General features: G+C 34.3%; 1 protein-coding gene across 3 annotated transcripts; it reads right to left on the bottom strand.

Annotated features, from left to right (window-relative positions):
• Positions 1-3,841: 3,841 nt before the first annotated feature.
• Positions 3,842-18,378, bottom strand: LOC101204605 (CLIP-associated protein). 3 transcript variants are annotated; one of them, XM_004139590.3, is made up of 21 exons: positions 17,661-18,368; positions 16,842-16,997; positions 16,674-16,736; positions 16,371-16,439; positions 15,992-16,157; positions 14,663-14,824; positions 13,107-13,204; positions 12,608-12,682; positions 12,457-12,525; positions 10,482-10,567; positions 10,284-10,401; positions 9,830-9,928; positions 9,392-9,743; positions 7,447-9,245; positions 7,188-7,289; positions 5,658-5,762; positions 5,434-5,508; positions 5,288-5,356; positions 5,026-5,094; positions 4,720-4,821; positions 3,842-4,302 (listed from the first exon to the last, which is right to left on the bottom strand). In XM_004139590.3, exons 1-21 carry the CDS (start codon positions 17,991-17,993, stop codon positions 4,141-4,143), a joined length of 4,329 nt encoding a protein of 1,442 aa, XP_004139638.1. In that variant the 5' UTR covers positions 17,994-18,368; the 3' UTR covers positions 3,842-4,140. The 3 variants fall into 3 exon arrangements, with proteins under 3 accessions (XP_004139638.1, XP_011659162.1, XP_011659163.1); XM_011660860.2 differs by having other exon boundaries at positions 7,447-9,164; XM_011660861.2 differs by lacking the exons at positions 3,842-4,302; positions 4,720-4,821; positions 5,026-5,094; ... (1 more) ...; positions 5,434-5,508; positions 5,658-5,762 and adding an exon at positions 5,874-6,730 and having other exon boundaries at positions 17,661-18,378.
• Positions 18,379-19,118: the final 740 nt, after the last annotated feature.

Genomic DNA, 19,118 nt, shown 5'->3' with positions numbered 1-19,118 from the left:
TTGTGAAGTAAACAAAACATTGTGGCCTTGTGTAGAGCCAATATAAAGTAAAAGGAATTTGACAAATAAAAGTTTAATCATTACTCTTGAAATTCTTTTGAAAATGTAGGTATATCTACAACATCCCAAGTGTTAAGCTCGAAATCAGGTGGACATGCATAAACTGTTTCTCCTTCATTTTTACACTTTTCAACAAAGCAATCTACAACATTCACTTCTGGGTTTTCATGATTAGGCAGTGGATTGTTGTTGACATCCGGCTTCTCACCAACTTTTTGAATCTTAACCATCCATCATTAATTAAATATTGTACCTTCCTTTTTAAAGCCAAACAATTTTCAGTTGCGTGTCTCGCTCCTCCGACATGATAATCACATCGAGCATTTGAATCATACCATTTTGGATAAGAAGATTGTATAGGATTCATTGGATATGAGCTAACTATCGATTTTGAATTAGCTGAAGTAAAAGTTCTGTATATGTCATGGGAATTGGATCAAATCGTCATGTATCTGAGTTGGTCTCGCTACCTTGACCTTGTACAAATGGTTAAGAAGAGTTTGAATTAACAGGTTTTTGGGCTCTAGAGAAAGAGTGAGTTGATACATAGTTGTTATGAGGAACATGAGAAACATTGCTTATATATGAAGAAAAATTTTGGTCATGTTTTCTTTGGCTAAAAAACGATTTGTGGTTCCCTGAATTAGGAAACCAATTCCATGAACCTCACCTTCTTTCTTCTTAGATGTTGTTCCTTTCTTTAATCCCTCATACTCAGCTGAAGCCTCTGCTAACCTCCCGTGCTTTATCACATATTCAATTCTTTCACCAATAACAATAATTTCACAAAAATTGGTTGTAGTATTACCAATCATTTGATCATAGAATTGAGCCCGCAAAATATTCATAAACATAGACGTCATTTCTTTGTCTGTTAATGGTGGTTGAACCTCTGCGGTCATACCTCTCCATCGTTGAGCATATTCTTTAAAGTTTTTTGACCTCTTCTTCTCCATACGTTGCAACTCTAAACGATCTGGAGCCATATCAATATTATGTTTGTATTGCTTTAGAAATGCATCAGCTAAATCCTTCCAAACATGAATGTGTGTATTATCTAATTGAATATACCTTGCAACTCTATATGCAATAATGTAGGAAATTATGCATGATCATATAGGTATTATCAACATGATCGTGTAGTTCTTTTTAACAACGAAAAAAATGCTTCAAATCTAAACGACCGTGTTGATCACGCTAAGCGATCGTATTGACTATGGTAAGCAATCGAATTAGAATTTTATTATTTGTTATTCATCAATTTATTTATCTATTTACTTATTTTGAACCTCATCCACTTGAAGTATTATTTCTAAGTTTCTCAAATAAAATGTTGTTGGAGATTGCATTAATTATCTTAATTTATAACCTTATGACCTTAGCCTAACTACGGTTTAAAGTGATGTGGTTTATTAAAACTTCATATATAGTTCTTATCAGAAAATAGTTGTACTCAAATAACGTTAGACCAATTTTGTTTTAAAAATCACCAAAATTTCAACGAACTCGTTGACAAAAACATAGAAAATTGCAGTTGTGAAATGCACTTAAAGATTAAGGACAGCCTATTTTGAATACATTTTCTTAATTTATCTTCCTTGATTGCGCGCTCTCTCTTCCCACATAATATTTAAGAGCCACTCTTCAACATAATTGAGAAAAAGTTCATCCCTCATTCTAACAAAGAAAAGAAAAATATCTCCAAAACTCAACAACTACACCATTTATCTTTATTTATTCAATTTGCTTCATTCTTAATATAATGGCTATGCTACGATGCTCTCTAGTTTTCTTCCTCATCTCTTCGTTGGTCATCTCCTACTTTTCCCCAACCATCGCAACTTCAAGAAACATGCTTCAAATCATTCAAAATCCTACAACAGGAACAAGCGTCTACGACATTTCGAAACACTTAGATGGTGAAACGGTTCCAAGTCCACCAATCGTTGGAGGGTTCAAAAACTGCAAGCCTAAAGGCTTTATTCCGTGGTCTGCTCCAAGTCCATTGAGAAATAGTGTTCAATGCTAATCAATACTCCCTTAAACCTATAGTTTAAACACCACAAACCTTGCATTATTCATTCATCTTATTATCAAATTATGAGATCGCAATTGCTATGAAAAGAAGGGCATATATGTAATTGACAATTAGTTTTATAATTTATAAATAAAGGTTTGGACTATTATTTCTCAATCACTTTCAAGTGAAATCGAAAATACCATTTGTTGAAATTTACAGCATATAGTTTGGAACAATTAGTTTTATTGATAAAATAAATATCTAATTAACCTTATCGATTATAAAAATGAAGAATAATCAGAAACTATGTAAAAATTAACAAAAGAAAAAAAAATGTAAGGTAATCAGATGACAATCATAATGTAATAAAAAAAATCCTTAGCAATTGACAAAAAATAGAAGGTAATCAGATGACAATCATATGATAATGTGATGGTAATAAGAAACTATCTAATAATTGAGAAAAGATGGAAGATAATGAGATTGTTATCGATAAACTACTCGGTAATCGTGAAAAAAAAGGTCGATAGATATTAAATAGTATCATATTAAATTAAATAACAATGAGATGATAAATAAATATCATTAACAATTAGATAACAACGTACATCAAATAAAAATTAAATAACAATGTACATCAAATAACAATTAGTATCATTGATAATTAGTGGTAATAAGATAACGATAAGATAATAATTATAGGATAATCAAATGTATTTACATATTTTTTAACTATGAATGGCATTGTTGTCCTCCAAAAATTTCAATTGGGTGAGCTTCATAATTTTTCATTCCTTTAAAATTTAAAAGGTTAGGTAATGAGCTCAATTTTCATTTTAGACTTTGCATTGGCAAATGGCCTTATACATATAATACAAATACATATATTTTTTTTATTCTCATTCTCTTTTCTCAATCAATTTCTTATCTCTTACCCAAACAATCAACCTCAATCATCTCTCCTCCGTAACCCATCTTATTTTTCAATAATTATAATTATATTTCATTACTTAATTAACTTTATTTTTCCATATTAATTATTTAGACAAAACTAAATAATTAATATCAAACTTTTAATTATGTATATATTCCTATTTAATAGAAATCAACTTTTCATTTCTGTCCGATCAACTCAAATCCTCAATTCTTTTACTCAACCAAATTAATTATTTTAAAATTTTATAAATTCATCAACCAAATGAGTGATTTTAAAATTTAATTCTAATATGAATTGTCTTTAACTCAATAATTAAATTTTAACTTCAATTCTCAAAATACACCTAGATAATTTATAATAATTAATTAAAAAAAATCTCTAAAAAATTGAGATTTACAATTTTGTTGGATAAGATGCCTCTATTTATTACCATTTTTATCAAATACGATATAGATGATATCCACGGTATTTTTATAATAAGATGTCCAATCTTATTCTTATACTATAAACTATAGACTATAAACTTAAACTCAATATGACATAAAATTCAAATAATCATCCTAAGAAACCTAGAAGTGGAATCACAAGTTAAATAATTATTACGCCACTCTCATCTATGACAATTATCCATATATATAATATTAATATTAGCGATACAAATAAAGTTGCTTCTCAACCATGGTATATCGTTGAATAAAAATGTCCTCAAAAGCAAAATAAACCAAGTGTCTTCATCAAAGAAGATTTCAAAGTTGAAAATATAAATGAAACGAATCCACATTAATATTCCCAAATGATTTTAAGAGAAAAAGGGGAAAAAAATATAATTCAAACCCCTCCCTCATCCAATAACCATATAAATAATATTCTGGAATGGTAAAATACAAAATTGGGCACAATCATTTGAATTTCATAATGGGTTTCAAACACTCTTTGACTTCAAATCAAACTGGCTAAATGACATAGAAAAGAATATATAATGGGTGGAAAAGAAAAAAAAAATTATAGGCCAGTGGATAGAGCCTCCATAATGTATGCACACAATATACAGAATTACACCAAGGAATGGAATATACGAACACTTTCTTCACATCAGAAATTACATTACAAGCAAGTAAACTCCCTAATCGTGATTGCCATCGATGGTTGTTCCCGTCCTAGCTTGCGAAATTCGATTGGCGTAAATTGTGACCAAACGTAGTTGAGTGCTGTTGAGTCCTTCCAAATGTGGCAAAAATTGTTTCCCAAGCATAATGTAGATGTCAACAAGACAGAAGACAACAGTCTGCATCAAATTATCAGTGAATAGGCTGTGTGAGATATGAATGCTTTTGTTTATTGGGCAAATTGCAAAAACCATGCTTGAAGTATGGTGGTTTTGTGAGATTGAAAATGGACACGTTCTGTTTTATAGACAGGACTAGACGACTATCTCTTAAATCACCAATTGACCAAAAGAAGATAAATTTAAAATATTGTATTTACCACAAAATATGAAGATCCAACGAGTAGAAATCAATATTAACGGGAGAGAATAAGAGAATAACATATCAAGGTTTGAATACAAGATTTCCTAAACCAAACTACTCTAATACCATCTTAAATTACTAATTAACCCAAAAGCGATAAAAAGGTAAATTTAATATCACATGAACAATACCATTCCTGCCAGTGAATAAAAGAAAGAACAGTGGGCCATTACCTTCCTTACATCAGCACTCTGATGTCCAAATGCTTCAAAGAGAGCAGGCAAAAATGTGGGTAACTGTGACATCAACTCTTCTTGCGAGAGCCGACCTACAAGCTGAACAACCAAATAGAGCAATAGCTAAGAATCAAAATTCAATAAATAAAAACAGTAAATGCTGTTCTGGCTTCATTTTTTAGGAGCTGCAGTGCCCTAAAGTACAAGTGACAACAGTTTCTTGGGTGAAAATTTGGAGGAAATAAAAGCAGGATTAAAGCATTTATCTTAGTTTGGAGGGTTATTATAATTAAAAGAATAAACCTTTGTCAAGCAATTGATGCAGGTAACAAGAGTTTTCTCATCCTCCGTAACCAACAAAGGAGCAATTACCTGAAAAATTAAGTATACGACCCATGTTAAACAAAACATTTAGAGCTTAGTGAAAGAGTTAAAAGAAATTACTATTTAAAAAAGCCACATCTCCAAGGCTGTTTTTTTCTTTCCTAATACATGAAATAAAGTATTGAAACGAAGAGCTATCAACAAGCTATAAAGAAAAAGAATTGAATGCAAAGATACATACGCTCAAGCATCTGAATGGATCATACTGAGATAACACAATAGTCAGGCAATGTTCTGCATCGTTTGATACCTGAATAAACGGTGCAAGAAACAATTTTAGACGGTAAAAACAAGCAAAAGAAGTTCCAGAATCCTCAGAAAAGTTACTTTGGGAATAATGTCGTTGGTAACATGAAGCAGTTTCTCAATCACGATTTCAACAGAATCTTCCATAGAATCCCTCTGGAATTACAAGAATGAAGAATAAAAGTGAGAATACACTAAATAAAGAATAATTCATCAATAATGTAATACGAAAATGTTGAATAATTATGTTCAATAGCACAAGTGCAGTATCCCATAAAGCATCAGAAGAGTGGTATTTAACTTACCTGGTTCTTAATCATTTCAGTTATCAATGAAAGAGCTAGCTCACGTACAGAGAAATCAGAATTATCCAACACTTCCAGTGTCACTGTCAAAATTTGATTGAAGTACTGCAAATGGGAAAACAAACTACGAAATAAAAATGGACCTAGGCAAAACAACTAAAACTTGAAAATGGCATGATCAACTAGATAATAAAATGTTAAGCAAACAAAACTTGATAATCAAACACGTGCATTTCTTGAGAAACAGAACAGAGAAGCTAACAGAATGGTATCACTTGGAAGAAGGCCTTGGCATCAGTTACATCAGGTCTATTTCAAGTCTACATATAAGTCATTTTCTAGCAACCTTTTGTGGTTATTCTTCAAGAGTACAAGTTGGACAATGTGGAAAGAAACACAATCAAGTCTATTCTTTCAAGGTCCAAAAAAATATACTGGTGGTTGAGGTGTCTTGCAAAATGTACATGGTTAGTCAGGAATCGGAATGTCTATTGAGGGCTTCTATCTGGGAAGGGAAGGAATCAGCATAAACCACATGGTTAAAAATAAAGGGGAACTCGGAATTGGAACTTGGAAGCATAGAAACTTGGCAACCATTTTTCAAAGGGGTTGGGGGTGTTCATTCAGGAACCAAAACTCCCTTCTGGAGAAAAGTATTAACTGGCATAATTAAGTCTTAGAAGTCCACAGGTGAGCAAGATAGATGTTGAAAGCATTGGTGTTTTTTACTTGGGGGCATGGTCAGGATTTATTTTTAGCTAAATCCTAACTATGTCTTGGTCAAATGTAAATCTTCATATAGTTCTTACGATCTTTCATCTCTTTCAACTACTTGGATAAGTCTTTTGTAACTCCTTTGATTTGGTGCCCTTTTGTAAATTTCATACATCAATGAAATTTGTTTCTTAAAAAATAATTAAAAAATAAATAAATCTGGCTCATCCTTCAGAGTTCGGATAAACAATGCCCCAAGTATGTGTCCCTAGGTTATTTGCACTTCCTTCAAATCAAGAGAGATTGGTTTCATCATTTTGGGATTCAACATCATCATGGAGCTTTTCCTTGGACGTTTTCTAAAGGAAGAAGAAATAGTTGGTTTTTAGAATCTGTTATTGATCGCTTCCATTTTAAAAATTACTTCAAATGAAGATTCTCATCCAAATGAAGTTATAAAAAACTTCTCCAATTGGATAATACTTAAAAGACTGCTTAAGCTACACTCAATGAAAGGATAAAGCATGCTTACACCAATACAGAGCATGAAAAAGAATGTTGACTGTAAGGACTTCACAGGGTCTTCGCACCTCACTTCTTAAGTGAGGCCCCCTAGTTGGGCCTAAACACTGAATTCTACAACACAGTTCAGAGGGAACCCTCGATGATCATGAAGCTAAGGTACATTCCCCATCTAAAAGCTGATTCCAATTCCCCATCCCAAAAATGATAATAATAAATAAATTAAAGGGCACCAATTGTTAAGTTCTTGAAGTGAAAATATGAACTATCAATAGATCTATAGTTGGATCATACCTTGGTCCAAATGGATGGATCACTACTTATGGAAGTTTCAATCAACTGTTGAAGCGCACTGCATTTGCTTGCAGAAGGGCTTTCACTATTGCCAGTACTGATCTGCAGAAAGAAGACAACATATATCATTTAGCATCACTCCAATCATCTTACGTACCATCTAATACAAAGATATAAAATTCTTAAAGCTAAAATGGAATAAAAGAAGTAATAGATACAAAAATAATTTGAAGGAACAATCCATTCGTAGAGTACTCACCAGGTGAAGAATTTGAGGAATGCTAGGGCCTGTGTCTACCATGGTGTTGACAGTTACAGTTTTGTGTTGATGAGATTCGAGTTCTAGCGCAGCCTCGTCGTTGTATGCAATGTTTTCAGTAATTCCTAAGTGGTCATCATCATTCTCACCGTTAACCAAATGCAGGGAAGACAAATCATCAATATTAACACTATTATCAACATTATCCACCAGACTTGTCCGTGAGCCCAGGTTCTGTTGTGTGGAATTTTCCAAATAATGCACATCTTTGGTTTTCATATTAATAACATCATTGCTGGAACCAGAATCAAAATTGTGGTACAAATTCTCGCGAAGTTCATCAGAAGTAGCTTGACCAATGCTCCTTGTCACTAGGGTTGATTCCTGGTTCATATTCCACTTCCTACCACTCTCGTCATCAAGAGAACCAGCTGAATATCTACCAAAGAATTGACTCTTTTTGGACATGCTAACATAACCTTCCTCAGAAGATGTTCCAACTACATCAGATGGGTCATACAAGGACTTCGGTCGTTGACGTTCTTTCTTGTTCTGTAAGAAGTTCATCAAGTCCACCTCAATGCGAGGTGTATATTGTTTAAGTGCTCGTCTCAAGGAATTTTGTTCTTCAACTGATAGGCTAAGAATATAATTCAAAACAGCTGCTGGTTCAAAGTGTGAATAAACAGATATAATGCATGTAATAGCTGCTTCCTTCAACTTGGTGTTTTTATCATAAACCAACGGTGTCAATTTTGCAAGCCATAACTTCAGGATGCCATTATTACTAAAGCCATCAGAATTCACTACATGCTTATTAAAAGAATTGATAGCAAACTCAATAACAGCCAGCTTTGCCTTTGGGGATCGCTGTTCATCCAAAGAACGGAGTAGAGCAGGTAAGAGAGAATCCGTACTATAAGTTTTACTAACAATTTCCAAAGTCGTCGAACAGGGTTGCCTTACTAACTCCTTTGGATCAATCAACCGAGAGAAAACATGGGGCAAGATCCTCTCCATATAGCTCTCAAATGGCTTTCGGCAGGTTGGAATTATATCAGCCAGTGTTGAAAGTGCTGCCTGTGCTACTTTATGGTGTGGATCGTCCAAGTGCTGGAAAAACAACTTCATTACCTTCTCAAAATTTTGAAGCACTTCTTGTATTCCTTTTGGACCCTGCTGCAGCAGAGACTGAAGATAATTAAAGGTGCCAACCCTAGTGCACCAGTCAGAAGATGGATTAAGACCCTCGCTAAGAGCATCACTAAGAGAAGCTGGACTGTCAACGTAACTTGACATTTCCCCAAGTGGTAGCTGGCTATCATCAAAACTCCTACGCCTAGTTGCAGACATTCGCCCAGCTGCATTCTTTCTCAATAGTGGTCTCTGGAAATTGGGAATGTAACTATTATGAGAATCCTTGTAATTCCCATCCCTGTAAGATACATCCAAGTAATGCTTCTCAGTTTGTGGGGTAATATACCGCTTAACTTCTCTAATATCACTATTCTCTTCGACAAAACCCCTTTCCTGGTGTCGGTCAACAACCCGCTTTGCTGGGTAAGACGAAAAAGTAGATAAAGGTTCATTAACTACATTGCTGCGATGTGACAATTTACCAGAACCTTTGGAAGCTTGAATTTGAGTGATGATATCAGATAAACCCAATCCACCTTGGCGGCTCCTTACTTTATTCGTATTTGATGCAGTTAGATCAGCTGTAGAAGAGTTACTGAAATGATTAGATGCGGGTAAAGCTTGAGGAAAGGGTGGATCACGAGATGATGGAGGGTCAACTCCTGCACTAGGGGAAGTAAGAGGAAAATTTAGCCGCTCACACACATCAAACTTAGCTACTTATTTCAAAACAGATAACAGCAGGAATAAACCCAAGAGCTCAAGCGTGGTTAAGAAAAGCTAATTAACAGTAAATGTCATTGGGTACCTAGATCCAAACTAGATGATCGAAGATTTCCGTTATGTTTCTCAGATAAATCCAAGCCTCTGAGCATGCTTTCAATTGCATTGACCTTCTGTTTGCTTGAGTGCAATACGCTCTCCAAACTACGTTCAGAACCATCAACAGAAGTCTTTGACTGAGACAGAAGTCCAGTAGAGAGTGATGTCCCAGATGATAAACTCGAACTTCTATCCATTGCAACAATAGCAGAAGTTCCATATCCAGGTAAGCTTGAACCAGTAGATGTTTGAGAGTTGACTGACATCATTGTACCTCTATCACGAACAGATGGAGATGCATGTCGCCTATGTATACCCCCATCCTCTTCATTAATTAACTGGAAGAAAGTTCGGAATTTAGACAATAGAGCATTTGATAATGGAATTGATATTGAAACCTTTTTCAAATGAAGGTAAGCCGTACTCTTTGAATCACAAGGTCAAAGGAGGAAAATAAACGTTTGGAACGCTCTGGCCAAGTTTTCGCGAACATCCTATATAATACTCGTGCAGTGGCTCGAACCTTTCAAGTAAATATACATGTGAGGTAGTGATAAGAGAGATGAAATGGAATGTCATATTACACATAACTTCAGATATGTAATCATGTTACGGCAGTTAAAGTTTCTAAAGCTATAAAATTATAAATAAAACAAAAAAATTGAAGGAAAATAGCAAAGATGGATCTCTAAGGATAAGAATGCCATACCAATTCACGTAATTAAGATATTCAGACAATCAGAAGCTATTGTAATCTTTTTTAGGAAAAAGGGAAAACTAAACAAAAATTTACCATCATTTCAACTGAAATAAATTTATAAGGCAAAAAGAAACCCTTCATACGAGGTAATTAAACTTAAATTATTTTTAATTAGTACCTCACTCATTGCATCAGCAACACAACACCTGATTAGATCCTCATACAAATCAGCAGATCGCTGTATCTCAGGTGCATCAGCCCAATGCTCAAGAATGAGAAGTGAGTATTCACAACATCTATTGTACAAGAAAGTCATAATAGTAATCAGAAAAACAAAGCCACCGTATGAGTTTCTGGAAAGTAAAGAAATCCTCACCGTGCACGTAGTACAGCATTTCGATCACTTTTTGCACTATCAGCTATGCGAGGAAGCACACGTGAAACTTTACAGTTACGCAGCATCTAAATGAAAAAGAAAATAAAACTATTTTAGCCTTAGGGTTCCAAGAAAGACAGGAACATACCCATGTAAAGAGTGGCCCGTGATAATTTACTAATTCTTCCTCAATTATACAACCTGTAGATCATTAGATCATACTGGTTGTTTTTTTCCTGATAATGGCATCATACTAGTATCGAACACATCACTTCTCAAAAAAGGAATGAGAACTGCAATTCAATTGGTGACAACCAAATGACATATCCTACTCACAATATCTCACAATGTAGTATAAATGAGTAAGAGCGTAGAGAATTGGAAATCCTTCAACTTAGAATTAATTCATAGTGTTCCATTAGGCCTCCACTCATGCACACTTATGTTAGGAGAGGCAAAAGTGAAAATTCACCTACTTAGGGTTAGTAGCCTATCTAAGTGATTAAATGTATTTTGTGATTATACTTACTTTTGGTATTGTATTACCGGACTGTTGGAAGAGAACCACCCTCTGGAAAGGGTGGGAGCTTGTACTTTGTGTCTGTTAGCAGTAAAGTTAGTGATTCTTCTTGAAGGAAACTTTCGCATATTAACTCTTGGATAACGATTGGTGAAAATTCTACTCATCAACTGCCAGAGAAGACCCATCATCAACTTCTGATTGATCTTGGCAACCGTACAGGGGATTTTAAACATGGACAGGAACTAAGTCAAGACACCACTCAAGACTGACTAGATAATAGTAAGTCCACTCCTATATGAGAAAAAACTCTTCCTCTAAGATAAGAGCCTCTTTCAATATTTTTTTTCTTATCAAAACTAAATCCTTATTGAGAAAAGAAAAAGATAAAAAAATACAAAGGCATACAAAAAAGAAAGCCTACATGAAAGAATGGAGACAAACTATAAGAAAGATCTCCAATCAACCAAAATAGAACTAAAAGAATAATTACAAAAAAGACTTTGTAACCGAAGCACACAAGGAAACATGGAATCTAGCAAGAAACCAAACATCAAAAAGTTAAAACCTACTTCCCTCTAAAAATTCTATTTTTCCTTTCACTCAAAATACCCATAAATCGCACACACCCCACTAGCCAAGGAAGCTTTCCTTTCTCCCTAAAAAGAGAATGGGTGGTAAAGAACTCCTCAATCATCTTTGTTTTAAACAAAGCAAACTTCACAAGAGAGGGAAAAAATCCCTACCATGGACTCCTCGACACCTCTCAAGGTATTCACCCTACAATGGAGAACCTACCAGCCAAAGATGACCTTGGGAATTTTCATCCTCCACATCAGGAAAACCAAGAATCTCTCAAGATAGAAGGATTAACATCAATTGAATGAGCGTTAACCTACCACTTTATGAGAAGAAACTCCTCATACACAAGCATGCTCAAGAGAAAGACCAAGATAAGATGGGAACGAGTCAATATCCCAACCAGCGTAGTCCACCTTTGGGTCATACCAGTGATGATATACAAGAATCATAATGGATGCTATCTTTAGGAACCCAACCTTCTCTTTTCAGTGAAATTGGGTTACTTGGAAAGTACATTATTGTGTACAGCTGATCTATAAACAACTTTATTTTTCTGTTTTCCTTCTCTCCCAGTATTACGTGCACACAAGTCCACATGAAATAGTAGCACCTCAACGATTTTATTACCAACCCTCCAAGTCCATTGGGAGGGGAATTGCTAATCAAGTGAAATTTTGTCTTTAGAGACAGAATAATTCTTTATTTTCTTGTAAGGAACCAGTTCATTGAGAAAAATAAATGAAAAAATAAAAAACAATTAGAAAAACCACAGCCCAGAGAAAAGAGCCAAAGCAACTAAATTCCTAACAAGACAAAGGAATAAAAGGGGTATAAAGGGTATAAGAGAACTAATTTATAAAGCAATAAAAATACCGTTTTTATGCAATTATCTGCAGACTCTGCAATTACAAGTACAGTGATGACCACCAGCTTGAAAAGAACCTGAACAGAAACAAACCAGACAACAAGAACAAATTAGGATTCCCAGCATGATAACAACATTTTTACAGCATCTTTCACTTACAGGAATAAACATTTCGGCGCAGGCTTCAAAATCTCCTAAAAGTTCCTTGGACAAAAAGCATAACAAATGGCAAGCCTGAAATACAAAGTAGAACTGAGAGAAGAAAAGGCCAACCTTTTTTAAAGGAAACAAGCATATCACTATATACAAAAGTACAAGAGGGAAGAAACCAAATAGTATTTCCTATTCAACAGGCTAAACAAGATATATATATTAAAATAAAATAAATAGTTTCCATATGACTATCAAAGCATACAAGAAAGAGAAAGTATTATAACTTTGGATACACTAAACGTTAGTGTAACCTTAAATGACAATGGAGGATAACACAAATCTTACACAAGAAATATCTAGAGGCATTGGCACACAAATTGAAATCCGGTTCACAATAGAACAAAACCAATAAAAAACAAAAGTGTGTTAAAAATCAATAGTTCAGAACAAAAAAGTAATGTGTTAAAATCAATAGTTCAGAACAAAAAAGTAAGTGCAATCACACCTGTTTCACTATGCTAGACCTTCTATCAGATAATTGTCCACTGAGAGGTCCAACCAGTTGTTTCAACAACCCTTTAAAACTTGGATAGTCAGCAGCACCTATCGAAAGAAATTAGAAAACATAAAATAAAGATCATTTCACAACACCAATGCAGTGATAGTCAGCCCACAAATAAGCTCACATAACAGCAACAGTAGAAAGATTGTGACAATATTATTAATGTATCGAACCTCAAGGTCTCCACTAATCACTAGGTAAACTTCAAAGCCCCCAATTAGACTCAGGAGGAATACCACTACAAAATTTTCATTCGTTTTCCAATAGTATGCTGAAAGGTTTTTGCAATAACTATACTGACATAAAATTATCATTACTAATTCTAACTAGGGCTCTTTCTTAGAATTAGACTAAAAGAAAATCAACTCGAACTAAATTTTCCTTTTCTTCTAGAAAAAGAAAAAACTTGTCACAATGTTTTTATCAATATCAATGTTTTTTTTATTTTTGCGCCATTTATTTAAATTTAAAATTTTCTATTGACCAATAAACTTTTTTAATAAAAACTATCAACCAATAACCAATCGCTCAATATGACAATCCCAAGGATGAAAAAATAAGTCGTAATGCATATCTTGATAAGAAAATTTTACTCAAATTAGACAAGAGAAAAAAAAAAGATGATATTGATATTGATGAAAATTCAGAGAGATTTTGAAATTGCAGATGAAATAGAAATCCTATATTGCATTATCATATTCTCTTAATTTTATTAACAAACTTCCCCAATTATGCTGGAAGAGTGGTTCAAAAAAGAGAAGAATCAATTATTGATCTTATTTTATGATATTTGGTCTTTAATCTGATGTTAGAGAGATTTCTTGCCAGTGTCAACGTTTTTTTCTTATGAAAAAAGCAATTTTCATTGATAATGAAATGAAAAAAGGTAAACAAAAGTCCACCATAAAAAATAAGTCAATTACAAGAAAGGCTTTCAACTTAGCAATATATTGCCAAGGGAATAATTATTAAAAAAAAAAAAAAAAAACTTTGATACTAAAGCCCAAAGAAAAAAATGGAATCTCACCAAGGACCAAATCTCAGAAGGATCCTTCTCTAAACCTCTAAAGACTCTTGACAGTCAATGTTTAATGTATCAAAGAATTGTTTAGAGCTCACTAAAACATGAACATTGTATTATCAATTGAAGATGTTGATTGTTGAGAATTTCATTGATGAAACACTGGGATATAGCCCCAACATCAAAGACAAGTGTGAATCAAGAAATTGTAGTTAATAATGGAAATGTCCTTCAAAAGAATATTTACAAACCTTAACAATTTTTCCAACCTATCAAATTACACACAATTGTGGCTACTGTGTTAATCAACATATAACATCCTTAAGTAATTTCATAAATGAAGAGAAACTGCAACTTCATTGGAAAAGAAGATTTGTAACTTGCGAAATCACAGTTATCTTAACAAATTCAATTCATTCAAGATATCATATCCATCAACATGTGATTGCATAGCACAAGGAAAGAGTAGTATAAAAACCTCCAGAAACAAGTCCCTCAACTCTCTGCATGGCTGCTATGCGAATAGACCAATCTTTATCTGGAACAAGGATAGAAGCTATCTTCTCAATTTCTCTAATGAGCTCCTTCTCCGAATACACTTTTACAGGATCTATCTGTTTTTCTGTTACATCACTTTCTCCTGCACATGACGGCAGTAACCTCCTAAGAAAGGATAATTAAAAGATAACATAATCCAAGTTCTGGTGTTAGGTTAGCACCTAACAAGAACTCTCAAGAACAAAACAGAACACTTAAAAGATAAATATATATATTGCAATATCAAAGGAAGTTACAATATATTTCTCTTGTACGTTGAGCATTAGTCTCATTTTCCTTTATAAATAAAGAAGTTTGTCTCCGTTTCAAAAAAAATAAAATAAAAGGAAGTTACAATATACCATAGCCTTGCAAGAGGGCTATTCTCTCCAAAAATTCCCGCACTAAATATTCTACTAAAATCTTCACACCTTGCTCCCAACCAACTCCCTCTATTTATGTATAACCAAAGGCCCTAAAAACTTACTAGTTATTTACTAATATGGCCTATACAAATAACCATTTCGTTGGTACGAGGATCTTTTTGTTTCCTTGGTTCTTTACTTTATACTTTGAGCATTAGGCTCATTTATTATATCATTGTAGAGGCTTTTTTCCGTTTCAAAAAGAAAAATTAAGAAAACAAAGTTGCAAATCCAATATCGTCAGATCCAAACTAAAGAGAAAACAAAGAATATAAAGAAGAAAATCCAACTGGCATGAAAAGAAATATCACAAACTAGAGAAGCCAACCAACTGGCTAAACAAAACAAAATTTAAAATAAAAACAAAAAAGACTCCAATCAAGATACCAAGACCTAACTCGCAAATACAAAAACCACTAAAGAGCAACACCCAACACCATGATACGAAGAAAGCCCTTGGTTCTTTTTAGCTCCATTTTGGCATAACTATAAATGCAGACCCTGAATTTTATATTATGATCTCTTGATTCCTTCAACATGGTGAAAGTTACTTTTGTAATCAACCTTTTCCCATTGGTGACCTCTTTCCCTCAATTATATTTTTTTATTCATCAATTATTAAATAATTGTTTTTACTAACAATAATAATAATTAATAACAGCAAGAAATACAGCACACAGGAGCAAATGAGCGTGCTAAGGGAACTATATAACAAATAGAAACCATTTGAAACAATGCTGGCCACAGAGACACAGACAGGCTACACAGTACTACCTAGTTGGGAAGAAGAGATAATTCTCAAAATATAAAAATAAATACAATTCAAATATAAACTGAAAACTGACCTCCAAAAAGAGAAACCTCTCGGTTTGAACTTTTAGCCTTTGGACTATTTTTCTTGGAGCTGATATTTACAGGCTTCATGTCCCCAACTGCAAAACTCCCTGTAAGTCCTTCCGAGGACCGAACTTGAGGTGTAATTTTTTCTAGACGGGCATTAATATCTTTCACCTATAGATAGATTATGTAAAAAAATATTATAGTGACGTACATTTCTATAAATTACTCTGCTACTTTAACTGAAATAGAATAAAACTTTCAGCTTCCTGCACTTCCAAATCATAAAAGAAATTAAGAAAAAATGACTAAAAGCATATAACAAAAGGAGACAAATGGAAAGAAGAGATAATGCTAAAAAATAAAAACAAATAAATAAAAGCTTACCATATAAGTAGGAAGGTGGTGGCGCTGAAGCTCATCACGCAACTGTGGCCCAGCCTGTGTATACATCTCCTGAAGAAAATAAATTTGAAGTCAAATCGCTAAATTCAACAACAGCATATTGCAGCTGAGATTATCCAAGATATTGTCATAAGCTTGAACCAGAGTATTTCAACAATGGGTTCTAGTCATCTTGCATGAAAAACTAAAATAATAAAGATGAAATATAATAATGAGCGAATGTTGTGAAGCTGTTAGCATATATAACAGAATACCCATTGTTGCAATAGGATCGATGTTGCTAACCTCAATACAGACTATAGCTGCTTCCCTAACTCCAGGATTTGGATCATTCAACATCTGCAAAATCTGTAGAGAAAAACTTGTAGTTCACTTACTAAGATGGGAACAAGTGAATCCAGATGCAAAGGTGTCTATAATTTTTTCTTTAAATTAGGAAAATCAATTTTATACCGAAGGTAGCACGGCCCGCTGAAGTGTTAGCTCAGTTGATGCAAATAAACCAATGGATGATGTAACAGTTCTTGCGAACTCTTCTCGAATTCTCCAACTCTTATGTGACCATGCATAAGAGCCAGCTCTTTCAACAATGATTGTAGGCGAAGAAATCTGCAGGTAGCAACAGGTATTACGTTTGTCATGTGAATTATTTTCCTTTCAGTACGATCATATGAAGAAGACAAGAGTAAACACGAAAAACTTTAAAATAAATAATATCCAATATATTGAATAAAAGAAGAATATAAGGAAGGTACGTCAGACTTAGTATACCACGGTCATTGACCATATTTGCAACCTAGTTCTGAACAGTAAGGAAAGGAAGGGATTGACGCAGGTTATTCGAACTTCAAAGCCTTGTTCCAAAACCATAATATCATAAAGTTCATAAGGCATAGCCTCCAATCGAAACCAATCGCAGCGATATTGGTTAATGCATTTGTAGCCAACATAATACGTAATTTGTTAGTTCTAACCATCAACAAATATAGGTCTGCCATAGAAGTTAAAGGGCGAGAAAATATAAGAAGCCGATACCCATCAAACAAAGACAATATCTATTATCGCTCCTACTAAATCACTATCACGACCCGGTTAAATATCATTTTAATACACGAAAATATCTAGGTAGTTATAAATAGGGTAGAAAAAAACTAGGAGAAAGATACGCGATCGAATCCAAGTGATAATATTTGAATGAAATTGAGGCATCTCCAAATTCGAAGCAAAGATTGGGATTCAGTTCCATTGGAAGGAGTAATTCTCATCCAATACCTCCATGAGAGTGAGCAAGAGCCTCCTAGCAGCTTCTCTGACAGGCTGCTTAGCATCACCCAATCGCTCAACAGCAGCAGGGACAAGAGCATTGAAATGCAGCTTGAGATGGTCACCAGAGAGGACAGCAGCAGAAGCCAAAGCCTGGAGAGCACCCTGGGAAACCCTAAAGTTGTTGTCCTTAAGAAGATCGAGACAGCAGTCAACCAAGGAAGTAGTCTCAGCGGAATTCAAGCTCTTTCTAGAAGCTTCAAGAAGTTCATAGAGGCGTTCAACACCAGCCATGCGCTCCTTGGTGTCTTTGGCACGAGCGAGTTCCAAGGCTTCCTCCATAACTGGGGTTGATGGAAACGGATCCGGCAGGGCAAGGGTCAGATCTGGAGAAGAAAGAGTAGAATTGGGTGGGGAAAGAGAGGGTAGAGGAAGAGTGGCATGAAGAAGAGAGTGGGAAGCGGGGAAAGTGAAGGAAGGGAGAGTTCCGGCGAAGAGGAGGGAAGAGAAAGCGAATGGGGGGGGATGAAATCGCGGGAAAAAGAAAGAAGGAGAGAAGAATTTCAGGAAGTGGATTGAGGAAGCGAGAGAAATGGAGAAGAAGAAGATGAAGAACAGTGGATTCAACGAGGGAGGGAGGGAGGGAGAGAGGTTTTTGTAGAGAGAGAGAGAGAGAGAGAGGAGAGTTTAAAGAGATTTGATGAGGAGAAAGTGAGTATAGTCGGAGGAGTAGTAGTAGTAGTAAGAGACTGAAGTACAAATTGAAATGGAAAAACTGGAAATTTACATTTACATTTTCATTTTCATTTATATATAGCAAAATTAATCGATAATAAAATTATGATACTTTGTAGCTAAATAAGTTGTTTAAATTAACTTTTCTTAATCTTTGTTTATTTATTTACCATTCTTTTGCTTCTGATTTACGATTTCAACCACTGACCTCCACCCCACTTTTCTTCTACTTCTCCTTTGATTTCTTTCTTCTTCTTCTTCTTCTTCTTCTCTTTTTTTCTCCTTCCAAAAACACTAATGGTAACGCTTCTCACCTAATCAATTGTTTTCTCTTGTCTTTCAAATATTTCTTTCTTTTTTCTTAGTATTGAAATTAATTCCAAAAGAATTTGAAATCCCATAACACATGATATATTTGTACTTTTAGATCATTATCCGGAGAACAAAGTCGTAATCTCTCTTCTATTCCTACATTTGCTCTACACAAAAATCTCTGGAGTGGGCGTTTGATACATTGATGTCTCTGATTGAGAAAAGGAGAGAAAGAGAAAAAGAGAAAAGAGAAAAAGTTGGGGAATATTGGTCTAATGAGAGGGAGGAGGAGGAGGAGGAGGAGGAGGAGAGGATTAAGGTGTGGAAGTGAAGAGTGATAAATTGTTGGGACTAATTTAACCTTTCTTTTGATATATAAATACATAATATTTGTCGGGTGGTACAGCTAAGCATTGAGGT

The sequence above is a fragment of the Cucumis sativus genome, chromosome 7, assembly GCF_000004075.3.
Source record: "Cucumis sativus cultivar 9930 chromosome 7, Cucumber_9930_V3, whole genome shotgun sequence".
Lineage (NCBI taxonomy): Eukaryota > Viridiplantae > Streptophyta > Magnoliopsida > Cucurbitales > Cucurbitaceae > Cucumis > Cucumis sativus.
This window is presented reverse-complemented; position numbering and strand designations above follow the sequence as displayed.